At 44.4% G+C, this 17,428-nt stretch overlaps 3 protein-coding genes across 3 annotated transcripts; 2 read left to right on the plus strand and 1 right to left on the minus strand.

Annotated features, from left to right (window-relative positions):
- The first annotated feature begins 552 nt into the window (after positions 1 to 552).
- Positions 553 to 4,841, plus strand: LOC128726997 (ras-related protein Rab-8A). Its single transcript, XM_053820853.1, has 5 exons — positions 553 to 676; positions 2,552 to 2,751; positions 3,081 to 3,173; positions 4,434 to 4,547; positions 4,635 to 4,841. Exons 1-5 carry the CDS (start codon positions 553 to 555, stop codon positions 4,761 to 4,763), a joined length of 660 nt encoding a protein of 219 aa, XP_053676828.1. The 3' UTR covers positions 4,764 to 4,841.
- A 1,843-nt stretch (positions 4,842 to 6,684) lies between these two features.
- On the minus strand, positions 6,685 to 14,383 carry LOC128724952 (serine/threonine-protein kinase Nek8). The gene is given in 8 exon segments (XM_053818673.1): positions 6,685 to 6,799; positions 11,676 to 11,779; positions 11,891 to 12,025; positions 12,093 to 12,726; positions 12,787 to 12,904; positions 12,969 to 13,279; positions 13,319 to 13,608; positions 13,670 to 14,383. Coding segments are annotated over 8 exon segments (2,421 nt in total).
- Positions 14,384 to 15,182: 799 nt separating this feature from the next.
- Positions 15,183 to 17,304, plus strand: LOC128727224 (40S ribosomal protein S4). The gene is made up of 3 exons (XM_053821111.1): positions 15,183 to 15,194; positions 15,689 to 15,947; positions 16,619 to 17,304. The coding sequence occupies exons 1-3, from the start codon at positions 15,192 to 15,194 to the stop codon at positions 17,143 to 17,145; spliced, it is 789 nt and encodes a 262-aa protein (XP_053677086.1). The 5' UTR covers positions 15,183 to 15,191; the 3' UTR covers positions 17,146 to 17,304.
- Positions 17,305 to 17,428: the final 124 nt, after the last annotated feature.

Here is a 17,428-nt window from a genome sequence, read left to right on the forward strand (position 1 = left end):
ATTACAGCGTAGTTTTCGGCGTAGTAAGTCTCGCGACAAGTGCATTTTCAACCGCGAACTTCGGCGGTGGAAAATGAACAAAGAAAGCAGTATCACAGTGAGAGTGTTCACAGTGGTGTAAGGTTTGGTTCGGATAAAAGTGCAAAAAAAACCCAGGGTGTGTTCTGCGATTCAGATCCGCAGCATTCCGCGAGTGGTGTCTCTTATTTGTTTTCGTATCCTTGCCAAGTAGCCATTCGAGAGTGAAACCGAGAAGGTAGCGAAGCGAGTGAAAAAACGGAACCCGCATTAAGCACCCATTCGTCAGCCATTAGACGACGGAAAGAGTGCTTTATCCACCGGAAGGAAAACTTAAGCGAAAACAAAGCAGGAAGGGTGTTTTCCGCACGCCAGACCATCGCAGACTCGCCCGAACCAGAAGGTGTACAGTTGCGTGTAAAAGGAGCTGCTAACGAAACGCCACAACAAAAAATAGCAAAATAATACAAAGGCATCCGTTCGCTGCTGAATCACACGAAAGAGTTTCACGTGTAGCCCTTCGACGCCCCGAAAATGGCACTCGATTTTGCGGCCACGTACAAGGTGCTGGTATTGGGCGACTCCAACGTTGGCAAGACGTGCATCGTTCATCGGTACTGCGACGAGCGGTACTACGATACCTACATCTCCACGATCGGTAAGTGGAAACGATAGTTGATACCTTCACAACAAAGAGCACAGCATGGCGGAGGATGCGAAGGTTCCGGTGAGGACTTGTGTGGGATGTAGCCATCAAACGAAATTGGCTCGTCTTTGTTTTCCACCTGCAACGGTCCCAAGAGAGCGAGCTATCCTTTCCACGCTATCCTTTGTGTGCCATCCGCGTCCGTTCTTCCGTTCATCAATTAAGGAAAATCGATTCAAGAACCGAGTGCAGCAGATCATTACGATGACGAATGCGGCGTTGCTATCGATGCTGTTGCGTTCTCCCTTGCACTTGCCGAAAGGGCAGAAGCAGAAGGTCCTGCACGTGATGATTCATCGCGCGGGTCGCTGCGGTTCCGTGCGGATAATTGCAGGTGGCTGGTGAAATGCACTTTGCATATGCGATGATGCACCGTCAACGACAGGAGATTTGCCCTTGGTCGCATCGTCGTCATCGAGCGCCACGGCGTCGTGCTGCTGGGGCGGAATTCATTTCCCGGTGCGTGCTTCAGCGAATTATCGGCTGAATATCAGGCGTCATGGCGTCAGTTACATCCGTTAGAAAGCTTGATGCAGAAACCAACAATAAGAACTCGAGGCATGTTTTGAAAATTTGCAAAGCAGTGCATATGAATTAAAACTTTTAAATGGAAAGAATATTCAACAGAAAGGAATAATTCAACACAACAAGCGAATAATGCAAAGCACATTAAAAATACACAGCAGGCGTTGCTCAAAGGTGTTTAAACTATTTAAAATTTTAAATGAGCATTCGTTACACCCCTCCAGTAAGCTGAACCGAGCTGAAGCTAGAGAATAATGTTCACCTTTACTTAATTCTCACTGGTTCCACCATGAATCATAGCTTCTTATCTAGAAAAAAAACCTTCTTAGAGTTCCATGGAATAGTAGTCCTTGAATCCATTTTCTCGCGTTCTGTACCTTTTTATTTATCTTCTCCTTGGCTAGCAATATTTGGCAATGTTCGCGTACATCACGTACATCTTAGGTCTGGTGAATTACCGAACTGAGGTTGCCGCCTTCGTTGCTCCAGCCTTCGTTACCCACCACCGGCGAGACATTTTTTACGATCGACGTTTACGGTCCAGTGTCGTATTTTAGTGCATTTTACCGCTTTTCAGGTCGCCTTTCGCCTTTCGAGCAGCGGATGGTCAGATAAAGCATTCCCTCTCAAAGAGGGACGCAGCACAGGGCAATTTATATCGCGCATCGTTACACCGAGGACAAGGAATTTGAAGCACGGAACCATTAGCGAAAAGTGGTTTGTCGTCCTGCTGGTGGCCTAGGGCATGGGTGACTAACGGAATGAATGATTTCTGACAAGACACGGGTAGTTTACGGGCCGGTTCCTTCGGATCTCGATGACATATGGTCAGATGCTGGTGTATTTGCCCACCGTCTGTCGCGAGCTCTATGAGGTGGGAGAAATAGCGAACGAAAAAAGGCATCCAGCAACCTTCCCGTCGGGAGTCCCCAGCATGATCTAATAAAGCGTCATGTTTTATGGATTGTATTTGCACCAAACGTCCGGCTCTTGGGTCACACAAAGATCCGAGCTTTTGCTACGGGTTTCGGAAGAAGGCACCATTGGAAATTGACAATGAATTTTCCGTTTTAAGCAAACGACAAAAAAAAACCCCGCAAAGTCTGGCACACGGGAAATTGGACTCCCGAACCCGTGCACCTTGGTCGTGGGGTTTTGGAACCGCAAATTGGGAACGTTCCTATTTGATCTCTTTCGGTGAGATGCCCAGGAACGGGGCACGTGTGTTTGTCTTTCTGTCTATGGTTTTGAACGTTGAATTTTCCTTTTTCTTTCACTTTGTTTTGTTTCTTGATGCGCCAGGCATCGATTTCAAGCAGAAACTCATCAACCTGGACGGTGTGCCGATCAAGCTGCAGATTTGGGACACGGCCGGACAGGAGCGATTCCGCACGTTAACGACTGCCTATTACCGCGGCGCCATGGGCATCCTGCTGATGTACGACGTGACGAGCCTGGAGTCGTTCAACAATCTATCCTACTGGTTGCGAAACATTCAGGAGGTATGGTGGCGTTTTGAATACGAATTTGATTAAAGTAGCAAAGAGCAAAGAGCAGATAGTTCTCGTGTGTTTGATATTTGTATTCAATTTAACACATTTTAAGTTCAATGTAAGTTAGAAATTCAACACGCTGAATTTTATTTAAGAAGATGTCTTAGAAAGCTTGATCACATTTATAAATTGCATTTTTACCTACTCATTCTGCTGCACAAAACAGCACTACGAAAATGCATTACGCACGAACTGTATAGCCCCCGTCCCGTATCCTGATCTCACTTCATTCATCATCATTAATGGCCACGGTTATTTCTATTTGCTTCGCCCTCAAGAACGCGGCCCCCGACGTGGTAAAGGTTCTGGCGGGCAATAAGTGCGAATGCAACCCACCGCAGCGAGCTGTCGACAAGGAGCGAGGCGAAAAGGTAATTTGAGGAAGGAGAGAGGGGGGGAGGGGGCTAACATCATCGAAAGGACGGAGGACATTTTCACACGCCTTCCCTCGACCCGCGAGGGAATTAATTGATATTAATTTATTGCACCGTCGGCGCCCGAAAGCTCTGGTCGTCTGGTTCTGCGTTTTTCGTGTCGTTGTTCTGAAGAGGAACGGGGTCATAAGCATCATAATTCCCAGCAAGAGTAAAGGGTAGTGGGGTGGGGTCTAAGGATTCGTCGAAAGGGAGCAAATTTCCATTTGGTTGACGCCGTTCCACTCGGAGTTAGGAAAAAAATCACTGAATGAGTGGGTCCTCAACCGAGGTCCCGCTAATCGGAGGGTTGGTTTGTGTTTGGTTTAGTTTTTCTTTCGTCCCCCTTATCCTTGAGTCCTTACAAGGTTTCAGGATGCGTGTACCTGTGGCTGTACAAACCCCGACCTGGCCGAGGGTGGGATCGGCTCACAAATGGAACCGCACTGGCAAAATGGAATATTGCTCGAGACAAATAGGCGACACACGGAACGGTATGCTGGTGGCGCCGGTTTTTCCTGATTTCCCAGGATGAAGGGTGGTTCCAGTCGGGAGGGTGACACAGGACGCTTTGTTTGGTTACTGGCGGCGCTGGAAAAGGATTTATCGCTCCGGTGAGGCGAATGGAGCAATAAATCCGTCGGCGAGAAATAAACCCACGAGCGAAAAAAAAGACACAAACAAAAGCAAACCGAACAGAACGGATTGGTAAATTATTCCTTCGGTTCACGGGGCTTCCCGCTCAATGATGCCATTGACCTGTGGAGCCCTTTCCAGGCCTAAGTATGTAATTGTTCTGCCGGGGTGGCAAGCAACCGGTGTAACACGTTGAAATAAGCAGTTCCGGAATTATGTCGGGCAGGTTGGTCGTAAACGAGGAAAAAAAAATCATTCGCTTGATTTACTATCCGACTGGTAGACGGCATTAAAAAAACGAAGTCTATCCCTGGGTTGTTCCTTTGCCGGATGTAACGGACTTTGTCGTCGTTTATGCGTCTGTAATATTGCGGGATGCAGCTCGTAAACGAACAAGTACCTAGCTTTTACTACCCAATTGTAATGAATTTTACAATCGCCTTCCGACGGCGATGGTGTGCACGTTCGATGATATGAAGTTAAAGCGCACGTGGTTGGGAAAGTTCTTCCGCAATGACTCGTTGAACACGTTTCGAATAAAGCTAGCTAATGGTTCGTTCCGTTGCATTCTGTTGCCGTTAGATTGCTGAAAACTTCGACATGCCGTTCTTCGAGGTGTCCTGCAAACAGAACATCAACATCGAGGAAGCTTTCCTGACGCTGGCCCGGAAGATCCGCGAGCAGCGAGAACATCGGGTAAGGATGATATCTCAGAGCTCTCAGAGCTGATAGAAGGCCTGATCGATATCTTTCCAATCATTCGCTTCTTTCGCTTCTTTTCAGGGAGAAAACTTTGACGATGGTGATCGCCAGAAGGGTCTTCAGGACATGATAAAGAACGGACCCGGCTCAAACGGTCTCGGACCGTTCACGTTAGGTAGCGGTGGCGAGGGTGGACGTTGTTCGTGCTAAAGAAGTCGCGGACCGTTGTGCCCAGAGTACCAGACGAATTGATCAGGACGGGAGGATTGTACGAAACTTTCACAACAAGACTTACCACTAGCGGTGCCGTGGCTTCGTTCTCCTGCGGAATCTTACGGATATACTCGCGTGCGATGTACTCAGCGATTGCACAGCGCCAAAACGATGTGAAGCACAAATTATATTAGACATGTTGCACTGCAAGTGCGGCGCGTTCCAAAAAGTATACAGGGGAAAGTGGTCTGCATTCGACGGTATCTGGGAGTTTGATCCGGGTTCGTATGCGTACACGTAGAGTGTAATACTTCGGCTAGGTTTGGATGCACCGCGTGGATGAGGTTTCGAACCAGATGGCGAGCAACATACCATAGCCTGCTTAGTTCACTTCCACTAGCGATCTGCTGATGATTTCCCAGCTCGGCAAACGCCTTCAACTATTGGTGGAAAGGTAAACTGCACGGCTCTGGGAGAAGTGGAACATTTAATCAACTTAGAAAATTTTTAACCAGTTGCAAATTCATTAGCGAAAACATACACGCATACGAATGGTACATAAGCAAAGCTCCGCGTGGAAGGGCATTCAAAAAGATTAAGCCGTAGGACGCAGCTATCTTGTAAAAAGTATAACAGTCTTTCAGCGAGCCAATCGAATCGGTTTGGAATGCTTTTTTTTTATTTCGTTCCGAATTGAAAAGTAGATCAATCGGCCCCGTTTAGAGAAGTCATTTAAGAGCACTACAAAATCGCTTGCGTAGAATAATGAGGCTTGAAATTATTCGAGCTTTCGGTGGCATAGCAAACATTGTACCATTCTTTCAGTAGTGTTGAATTTTGTGCTTGATGGGAGCTTTTTTGGTTTCGAAAAGGGCGTTCGATCTTCAACTATTAAATGGAAAACCGACACATAAGAACGATAGAAGCATTCACGAAATTGTTTATTATTCCTAGTTTTAGTTAGTTTAAAGCATTGGAAAGATCAATGTGCAATTAGAAGCATTGTGTGGCAATTGCCACAAGCCACATGCACACACGGTGGGATAAATAATTTAACGTTACGCAAGGGTTAGTTGAGAATAATTTTACTCCACTCATCGCTCAATTTAATCGGATTTGGGATGGGGCCAGATTGCGTAACAAGCACGTAACGATGTAATAGCCAAATTTTTACTCGTTCATTTTTATCACAATTTCAATCATCGACGAAATCGCATTTAACTAGCCACCGTTACAAGTTTACGAGGCCACATGGGCTGGTGATGTTGGAGCACGGATGAGCAGAATGCAAGGAAGCAAGGAAGGATAACCCTTTAAGCATAACCCTAACGAAAATTTCACTAAACTATACGCGAGTTAGTATTACTATAAAAGAGAACTGTGAGGCAGACATGCTGATACACACGTGAACGTATGGAACAGGGTGGAAAAAGCCAGATTTAGTCAGTAAGGGATGTTGTATGCAGCTGCTGAAGGACGACGTTTGGGGACGATTTCTTAATCATTTGCGAGCGTAGGAAAAGGCGACATAAAGGTCGCTTACTGAAGCCAACAGATACGGAGGAAGGGAAGTCTACGTAGAATTTACCGAAATTGGATGCGATACGTGAATATAGATGGCGCTGAACGAGGTTTGAGTTGTAACATTGATGGTAGTTTTTTTTGGACTATTTCGAAATAAAATTATCACGAAAATCCAATAAAAAATCTTTTTCTTTCTGATTTGTGATTGAAACAGACTTTACAGAAGTGTTTTTCTTTCTCGCATTAAAATAAATAACTAACCATATCGTTGTGCTTGTCTTGACTTTATATTCGAGTGGGTGATGGTGTTCATCAGTTACAACTGTTAGCTAACATCTAGAGCAATAAAACAGGTGTCGATCGGAGGCTGTGTTCTTCTTCGGCTAGGACCGAATTACGCCAACGGACAGTTGGTTTCGACCAACACCAGTATGCTGTGCTGTAAGGGATGAACGTCGAGCAGCTTTGCGTACAGACCTATGCTTTGTTGCTCCTTCGAGGAGTACAAACTGTGAATATAAACCAACATATCCGTTCTTATTAATAAACGGCAGTAGCATACACTTTGAAAATAGTTTAGTGCAGTTTTATTTAGCGGCTTGGTTGATCAAATCCGTAATAGTTCAAGTAAGAGCACATGTAGTACGGTACGCAGACATCGTTCTGGTTTCGTGCATAGCCGGTTTTGCAGTAGCATCCGGGTGTGCAAAATATTGAGCACGTTCTGGTCCTCGGTTTGCACAGCTTCTCTTCGCACCTCGTGGTGCAAATTACGTATTCTTCTCCTGTCTTGCATGCCGGCTTGGTATCAAAAGGCGAAGGTGTCTCTGTCGCATGAAAAGAGGTTGGAATATAGTCGATTATAGTAATTACGATAGCGTTCTGGACCGCTTTTACTAACTGCAGAAGCATATGCCATGAGCTTTCGCCATGAGCATGCCAAGAACAACGGTTAAAACGGATAGCTTGAGCAGCATTTTCACTATCGGCTAGTTGTACTCTTTGTTGGATGTATACTGTGCAATTGTTACTTTCAAAGGCTGTCGCGGTGTCTTTATATATAAATCCCGTTTTAGAATGTAAAAACTGGAAAACAATAGCTCAGAGGTTGTCGCAAAATTTTGGCCTTAATCGGTCATATGACATCGTTTATACATCTGTGCAAAGATGAATGTTAGTGGATTTAGTTCAATGTTTTGCCAAGCTTTGTCTATCAACCAGACTCTGATTGGTAAACTCTGAAAGTCTGAGAGAAACTGAAGGCCGTTTGTGTGTCTAGCAATGCAGATGGTGACGATAAAAATAGACAAATTTTACTGCACATGCATCGCTAGCCTCTCTGTACAATAATGTTAAAAAGGGGACACAACGAATAAAACAAGTTTTCCAAGTTTACAATAATTGACAAACGTATATTAACCATGATAGTTCAAGTAAACACACATGTGAGGCGGTACACAAACACCGTTGTTGTTTCGTACGTATCCTTCCCTGCAGAAGCATCCTGCAACGCATACTGCAGGACACATCATGTACTTAGGCTTGCACTTTGGTTCCGTGCACATGCTACTACATGTTTTCCATCTTTCTCCAGGTGGGCAGCTTGGTAGGATGCTTGTTGCAGAGGTATTTTGAGCTAGGGAAACATCGAAATTGTACAATTCAAGTAGTACTGCTTCAGTAATTTGAGCTATCGTCAAAATCGTACCGTAAAGAAACACAACAACAAATGTCGCAAAAGCTAGCATGGTAGATTTGGAAAGCATATTTTTTGCTTGATATAATATCGACCTTAGTTAATCCACTCCTCACGAATGTTATTCAGGAAGGTAATTTCAAATGTGCTTATATACGTTTGCCAGCTTAAAATACGCTCTTAGTGGAACAGTCAGTGTGCCAAAATTGATGAAAGATCAACGATATATCTAGCAAACAACGCAACACACTTGTTTAAATAGTGATGGTATTGAAAATTATCTGTTTATTCAGCTATATAAACAGGCAAATTTTCTGCAAAAACCAGGATTATGAAAATCCTTTTCTACAGTTTATTTTATAAATGTATGTATCATCCTATGCACCTTTAACACAACTCTAGAAAAGAACTTTTGGATACAACGTTTCTATCACGTACTGAACAATGTCCAAAACACTTACTGCAGTTTAGAATGCAGTTTGGAGCACTTGAAACGATTTTAAATGCAAATAACCACGTGTAACCAAATGAAACATATTTGTGTTTGAAGGTAGAGGTCGAAAAATAGCTTGAGAAAATAATGCAAATTTGTCTGAAATATTTTCTTCTCTAACCAACGAAATACTTGTTCCGAGCGTAGCCTTTGGCGCAGTAGCATCCGGATACGCAGAGTACGAGACAAACCGCCCTTCTAGGTGTGCATTTCTGTTCCATGCAGCCGCTGCCACATTTTACGAGGACTTCACCCTGTTTGCAGGTTTTTGTTGGAATCACAGACAATGATGCCAACGGACTGAGAGCTGCAGTAAAATGGTTTAGTGATTACGTGAACGTAGTACGTTGGCTATCCGTATCTTCGGCATCTTACTGAAATCATACAGCAACACAGTGAGCACTATTGCCATTACGAACATTCTCCCCTGCATTTTGACTAGTAGATGCAGGCGGTTACTGTGAAATGAACTGTTGGAATAGTCCTTCGAAAAAGAATGTCAATAACATTTATAAACAACATGGCCGAGTAAGGATGGGTCGAATAGATGCAGCTATTCAAAGTTGCAGTCGCATCTAGTTTTTTATGTAGTGTTAATAGTATAGAAGTAAAAGCCACATTAATAGATAGGTAACAAAAAAACACGCATGTTAGTTTATGGCTTTGACAAAAACGCATGTTGATTCTTTAGAAATGGTGTTCTAACTGAGAACTTGCATTTTCTTTTTAAGCAAAGTTTTTGTAGTTGCACATGTAACTGGGAACGCAGACGTTGTTGGCACTTCGCACGAAACCGGGTTTGCAGTAACATCCAGGAGCGCATGTTTCAGGACATTTCGAGGTATCAGTGGCCTTGCATCTTGGTTCCATACACATTCTACCACAATCGCTGAACGCCTCTCCCTTCTTACAGGGTTTGGGTTTGGGTTGGGTTGGAGCATTGGTTTTCTGAGCGGCAACTACGGGATGACAAGAAAAGTTAAGCTTTAGCTACCGCAGATCTGCGCAGTATATATGAAGGAAGCTATTGTCCGGTCTTACCAAAACCAATCAGCAGCACGATGGCCACGAAGGCAAGTACACTGAATTTGGGAAACATTTTTACTAAAAAATGTCACTGCAAAGCAATGATTTTGAGCGGCACTGAACGATTGTTCGTTGAAGATGTACGGCAAGTGTTCTTATATACTGTTTTTTTCGTTGATGATGTGTTTTAGGAACGATATATCATCACAAAAAATGAAAACAAAACAACAAAAAATATGTAGAAAACAGTACTGTTCGCAAAAATCTTAAAACATCTGATCAAACAAACAGGTACCGTACATGGTTCAGGGCCGTTGGGAAGCTGCGAAGATTTTAAGATACTTTGTATTGCAGGTTTTGCCATTTATAAAAGTGATCTTTTTTTTTAATATCACTGCCGTTAACAGCGCACTTGGATTGCTTACATGTAAGGCCAGCCAGTTCTACCCACAGAAGCGTATAAACGCAGCTGCCAACGTGTTAAAAAGATTGCAAATCGATCATGATAAGGTATTCTGCACATGTGTAGCAGGAACTGAGTAACCGCTTTGAGATTGACTCAAGTATACCCTTCTGAGAATTCGAAAGAAAAGTTCACAAAACTTCACTTGTGTTGCATATTTGAATAGATTGTTGCAAATGCTTATTTGCATAGGTGAATTCTTACCATGAAATACATACTGTATGTGTATGTAATAACTGTGAAAATATTTGGCATATATGGAAGAAATAAATTTTATTATACAACTTATGTTAATCCTGAAATTATTTTAAAATCCTCCCAGTATGTTTATATGCGGATCGAATGTCAACACGATCGAACGAGCTACGAACGCCCCTCTTAATATGCGGAATATTTAAAATCGAATAACGAGTGTGGAAATTTCCACAATGCACTATTTTCTACTTTGTAAGGAATTGTCCGCAATATTGCATGGAAAGTCCTCACCATACTTGAATAGTTGGTGGCAGTTATCAATAAATTGTTCTGGCAATTGAATAAATTCCATATGCATTGCGACAACACTCATAGAAACAAGTGAACAAACGATCAAGTACAACTGGTTCTTCGATGTTCTTGTGACGTAGTGCTCTGTATTGCTAAACATCGATGCTGGTATCGTTAGGTAGTACTAAATCAGCGTCCTGTTTTTCGTACGTATAAATGCATATTATATCATCAGTTCTCACAGCCCACCAATTTGTGAGACTCAATTCTATACCACATTCACGTAAAGAACTACAATCGTCATAATTTGCGCAAAATGTATGTAAGAGAACCCAAAATTTAAACACCGTTAAATCAATTTCGTAATTTTATCAACACAAGCAAGATTTTAATAGGTAACGTTTATGTCCTTAACCCAAGAAATTCTTGTAGGCGCACATGTAGGTCGGCACGCACACTCCGTTAGCGTTACGAGCGTATCCTTTAGCGCAGTAACATCCGGGGGTGCAAACTTCGGGACAGACTGTGCCCTTAGGGTTCGGCTTGCACTTGTTCTCCTTGCAAGGGTTGCTGCATTTTGGATACTCCTCTCCCTTCTTGCAAGCTTTGTCAGAGGGTGCTACGGTTGCTGGAGGTTTGGTCGCCGGCGTCGGCTTGGGTTTTGCGGTTTGGGCTGCCAAGAAAGGAAATTGCATTGTGATTTACTCCGAGGCATTATTCTGCAAATAAGCTCGTTATGCTATCTTACCGCTAACACACAGCACCGCGCAGAGCACAATGGCTAGGACAACGAATTTACGCAGCATTTTCACAACACGTTTCTGTACAGCAACCGAGCAACTGAGCGACAGATTTAACGCGGGGCTTATATACTACATTCACCGGCGTATGGCTCGACACTTGAGTAAAGAGGCGAACAACCTGGGGTTCTTTTTGAGACTCGGCTGTGACAATATGGGGTGTTTTCAAGACATAGCAGATTATCGGATTTATAGTGACAAAATTACAGCCTTTTGCTCGATGTAATCGCTTTTGGTAACCAAGCACACCGCTTTAGAATATCATCAAAAACGGATAACTGATACTAAAGCTCGTACGAACGTATTAGAGCGTCTTTAAATGCTCCTCAAACGAAACGAAAACTATCCTTACAATGTTTGTATGTGCAAAAAATGTAATATCGTGCAAAGGTGCACGAATGTTGGTTGCAGCTGTACTTACGCCAAAACATCGGACGGATCGAGGATCGTTTCATGCTTGTAGATGGATGTTAGAATATTTGCCAGTGCCATCGTACTGTTCGCAATTGTTGCCAGGGAACATCGCTAAGTACAGTAAAAAAACGAGTGAAACATGTAAAATGCTATCGATTCAATCGCAGATATCGAATTATTGTGGATTCTTACTCTCTATGTTAACTAGAAATATGATCTCACCTCAGCATTATTGTTTCTAGCGTGTGATCCACTAGGATTTTCATTTCCATCCGGTGTTCCCAAACGAGTACCCCAGAGTATGATGCAATTATCATCGGTAGTAGCAACAGTGTACGTTTGGCAGCATTTTACATTCTGAAAGCAATTAAGATAAATTCTGGAGAAAATTCAAACATTGACCCAGAACTGTATTACTGCTTACCACAATGTACCGCGATTGCAGCTGACGTATGATCGAAGGCTGAGGCAGCTCGTACTGATGGCCTACACCACGTTGGCCGCTGGAGTTATCCCCGAGTGTCACCAAATAGCCACCCTCGATCAGGAACGTGGCGTGAGTGTCCGACACGCTAACTGTCAGGATTTTGGGGCGACTAGCCTGAAGCAGGATCTTGCGCAATGTGGTCGTTCCCGAGACTTTCCGCCCCAACCCGAGCCGATTTCCGGTGTTGCTACCGCAACAATAGCAATCCCCCTGGCGGGTGATGAGAATCGTACAGTCCGGTCCGGCGTGCAGCTCTCGAACATTCTGCACCAGCTGTGGCAAGATGACGCGTTCCGGTTCCAGGGCGACTTGAATACGCTTGCCCAGTGCCAGCGCACCGCTGTTGCTGGTGCCCCAGCTATATACGATGCCACCCTCGGTGAGGGCCAACACGTGTGTCGTTCCACTGGCCACTTGCACGATGGGTGTGTGTTCAAGCTTTCCAATTGGTTTGGGAAGCAAAAGTGATGTCTTGTTACCCTGCCCGAGACATCCGTGGCTGTTGTCACCACAAGCTAGTAAAGCTCCCGAGGCTGTGCAGAAGATTGTGAAGCCCTCGCCGACTGCAGCGCTATGAGCAGAAACGATTTTACTCGTCACCCATTATTCGGTCAACGGTATCATTTCTTACCAAACTACTTTATGCTGCTTGATGGCGTCGATCCTCATCGGGATGTGGTGCCATGTCTCGAGGGCGTCATGTCCGAGTTGACCTTTATCACCTTCTCCCCAGCTGTACACGGTTCCCTCTGCGGGTGTATGATAGAAAAATGCTACATTTAAGCTGCGAGACACATTCGGTTTATGCATTACCTTCCATTACTGCTATAAAATGTTGCCCACGGCTTGCAATTTGCTTGATCCTCATTGTAGGTGGCAGATGCAACGGTGCCATTGACGAAGATGTACCGAAGGAGTGCAGTTGATACAACACAGTGCGCTCGATCGGTGGATTCTGGTTTACATCTGCTGCAACCAAGGTTGTGGCTCCATCGATAAGACTATTCGCAATGGAATTATGTCCTAGAACGGGTTTCTGTGTTTGAAGCATCGATTTTGATGACACACGATCGTTTCCTAATGCAGGAGGCTGGCATTCCATCTGAAATGAGCTGTTGGCCAATCTTTAGTGAATGGTATTTTTAATGAAGCAACTTTAAGACGCTTACCTCTCAGTGGAATCCAGATTTCGATAGATCACAGGAATCCAATGTTGCAACAGTTCTTTGGCGGATGGGCGCGCAATCGGTTCAATTTGAAAAATCAACCCCAAAACGTGGCGCAACGATTGAGAGTACCCATCGGGCAATGGGACATATTCTGCCGTCATAATCTTGGACACCAGTTCCGAGAGGTTCGTCGCTGTGAAGGCCTTCTGTAGGCAGCACATTTCACCAAGAATGCATCCGAGGGCCCAGATATCACTCTTCTCATCGTACGCCTTGCCTTCGCACTAGAGTAAACGCACTGCAGTTTTAAATACCATATAGCAAAAAATCACCCACAGGACTTACCATTTCTGGGCTAAAGTAATACGGTGTTCCCAACACTGTTTGGGCGTGCACGTTTGTGTTCATGATTTTTGAGATACCAAAATCACCAACCTTCACCGTGCCCCTACCGTGCAGAAATACGTTGGCAGTTTTTAGATCACGATGCAGTATATTCTGCGAATGCATATAGTTGATGGCGCTGATCAACTGCTCGAAGATGTTCAACACGAAGCGTTCCGGCAGCGATTCGCCCTGGCTGCGTTTGGTCAACATTTGCGCGAGCGTACCGCCATCTGCGAACTCCATTTCGATCAGTAATATGTCACCCCGCACGAACGAACCAAGATAGGAGATGATGTTGGGATGATGAAGCTTAGAAAACACTTCCACCTCATTCATGGCCATTTCTCGTTCCGGTTTTGCGAGATCACTGAGCGTTATTTGCTTCATGACCACCTGTTGCCCATCCGATTGCCTGTCGTACAGGATAGCTACACCGAAGGAACCCTGACCTACGGGCCGTATCCTTCTGTATCCGGGGAGCTCGAGGACGTGGTGCTGTTCCTTATCTTGGCTGTTGGATACTTCGTTCGAGTTTGTGATTCTTTCTACCCGATTTTTCTCCGTCAGGGAAACGCTGTGGAATCGACTCATCATTGATAGTTCACCAGTAGATTCTGTTTGTCCGGTACTTGGTTTAATAGTGTATGGTCGTCGAATTTCTTTTAGCTCCATTGTGAATAGTTATTTTCCCACACAGTAAATATGCACAAACCAGTCAATTTTAAAATTTATAACTGATTTGTTGTGGGCTTATCATTGCTATGGATGTGCAGCTCGGCGAAGAAGCGCAAGCGCTGTGATTTAAAAAAAAAACACAGCTGTTTCACATCAGTGCAATCTAACATAGAGTTACGACAAATGCATATGGAAAAGTTAGATATGCTTAGTTCTATTGCCATTTTTAAAAGATCAGTTGAATTTAAATGAGCAGATCACTGCTGTGCACTGCATTGGTACAGTTTTTAAATGATTGCCTAGTGAAAAATCTCTGACAATTCACATCAAATGAATTAATTTGAACGTTATTAATTTTAACATACAATCTTTGCTTTAACTAGTTTTTATATTTCGTGGAAATATTTTTGTCTTTAAATCTATGATTCTAACAGAGCAATAACTAAGAGTAGTTTTTAATACTAGTTCTAGTAAAAATAGCGTTTATACAGTGCATCTCGATAGTGGCATTGCAGTACGAATGCGATTTCACTCTGTGTGTACGACCAAAAAATACATACGATAGAAATGCTGATTAATTTTCAATCTTAAAATAAACATGAATATTTTTATATTTATTAAAAGTGCCACAAAATTTGAATTTATTTATTTCATAGCATTTCAAGTTTAGACACGTGTTCCGCTAGATGGCGCAAAACTTCCGTCACGCAGCCAAACGTCAACGCCGGTTCGACCCACTGAACGCAATTTGACAACTTCCGGCATTTTGTCTTTTGTAGTTTTCTTTTCGCCCTAAACTATCAAGATGGTAAGTAACGTGCGTGGAGTTTTGGAGTGAATAATTAGAAATTGGCCTGCAAAACATCGTTAAATGTGCCTGCATTCTCCATCAACAATGGCTCGATATGCCGGAGACTGCATTAGGCGTGTTTGGAGCTGAAATATTGATGATTTGTGTGAGAAATGAGACATGCCGATGTGCCACATTGTTGATATGCAATCGCCGGACGGAAGCGACATCGCGAGCGTCTTTATGAGATGTATTCTGTTTCTTAGCTGTTGTAAATAGTTCGATTAAGATGATACTCAATGGTATGTGAGTTTGTTACTGCAACACAATCATGTGTGTAACGGAGAAAAGTTGTTATTTTTCGTTCACTGTAAAGTGATGTGTAGCAATGTTCCCGAGGACAGCAGGTTAGGGACAATTCGACGTTGCAGTAGGCCAATTTCAAACACTCCAAAGCATCCTTTAATTAACGGTCTGTTGAGCGTATCTAATCATCTTCTGTTCTCTTCTAGGCGCGCGGACCGAAGAAACATTTGAAGCGTTTGAATGCTCCACGAGGATGGATGTTGGACAAGACCGGCGGTACCTTCGCGCCGCGTCCGTCCACCGGCCCACACAAGCTGCGCGAGTCGCTGCCGTTGGTGATCTTCCTGCGTAACCGGCTGAAGTACGCGCTGACCAACACCGAGGTCACGAAGATCGTGATGCAGCGTCACGTCAAGATTGACGGCAAGGTCCGCACTGACCCGAACTATCCGGCCGGATTCATGGGTAGGTACCACCGGTAACGGAACGGAAGGGTTGTGTAGTGTTTGGTGGTTGTTATACGTGCAGTGCAGGAGTATCGTGGTGGAGATGATACCGTGGCCTTATCGAAGCGTGTTGGCAGCGAATTTAAACGCGCCGCTCGTCATAAAACCGGCCCAGAATGAATTCTCTCCATCGACGGTCATTGAAGGCTCAAGTAATATCGGTGGCCTATCAATAACAAAACTGAAGGAGAAACAGTACACCAGAAAATAATATGAAGTGGAACATTCGGTGTGGGAACATCGTTTGGCGAATTTTTATTCCAGCATACTGCAGTGTGTTGCCCCAGGATACGGTGCAAATTGTTTGGCCTTATCGAAGCGGGTTGACAGCGAACTCTCTAGCGTCGTCCGTCATTAAACTGGCCTAGAGCAAACACTCCGTCGACGGTCATTGAAGGTCTTGATAATTGATGGCCTACCAATAACAAATTTGACGGAGGATAGTTATTATTGATTAGATTATTGTGCTGTATTCAAAAATGGATTCGCACGATGAAGAATGCGATGAACAGATGGGAATTTATGCAGTAGTATAGGGGTTTATAGGGTTTATAGGGGGGTAGTAGTATAGGGGTTATAGGGGCTCGTTCGTTTAATTAACATTGTCACTCTTCTGTTCACTTTCTGCAGATGTCATCAACATCCACAAGACCGGCGAGTACTTCCGTCTGATCTACGACGTGAAGGGCCGTTTCACGGTACATCGCATCACTTCGGAGGAGGCCAAGTACAAGCTGCTGAAGGTGAAGCGTGTCCAGATCGGACCGAAGCGTGTGCCGTACCTGCTGACGCACGATGGTCGCACCATCCGCTACCCGGATCCGATCATCCACCAGCACGACTCGATCCAGTACGACATCGCCACCGGTAAGGTGCTGGATGTGCTCAAGTTCGAGCCGGGCAACCTGTGCATGATCACGGGCGGAAGAAATTTGGGTCGTTGCGGTACGGTGATCCTGCGCGAGAAACACCCGGGATCGTTCGAGATCGTGCACGTGAAGGACACGACGGGCCATGTGTTCGCGACGCGTCTCTCGAACGTGTTCATCATTGGCAAGAGCACCAAGGCATACATCTCGCTGCCGAAGGGCAAGGGTGTGAAGCTGAGCATTGCCGAGGAGCGCGACCGACGACTGGCCAACAAGGCTGCCCAGTAAAGTTACTGCTGCGCGTCCCGTGAAGAGTGAGCCTGGCCGAAGGGTGTCCACCAGGGCGAACAATTCCGTGTTGGTTTGATTGAAAGAGGAAGGATGTGTTCCATTTGAATGTCTAGATCCGTTTCAAATGTTGGAACAAAATAAAGTCTAGAATATACAAAAAAACCTTTGATCTCGACTATTATTTCTATTTTTCGTTCCCATATGTGTGAAAGGCTTAGGAAAATGATTGTTTCAACGGCTCAAGGAGTGAACAGTATGATAGTCTCTTCGTGTTCAACTA

The sequence above is a fragment of the Anopheles nili genome, chromosome 3 (assembly GCF_943737925.1).
Source record: "Anopheles nili chromosome 3, idAnoNiliSN_F5_01, whole genome shotgun sequence".
Classification (NCBI taxonomy): Eukaryota; Metazoa; Arthropoda; class Insecta; order Diptera; family Culicidae; genus Anopheles; species Anopheles nili.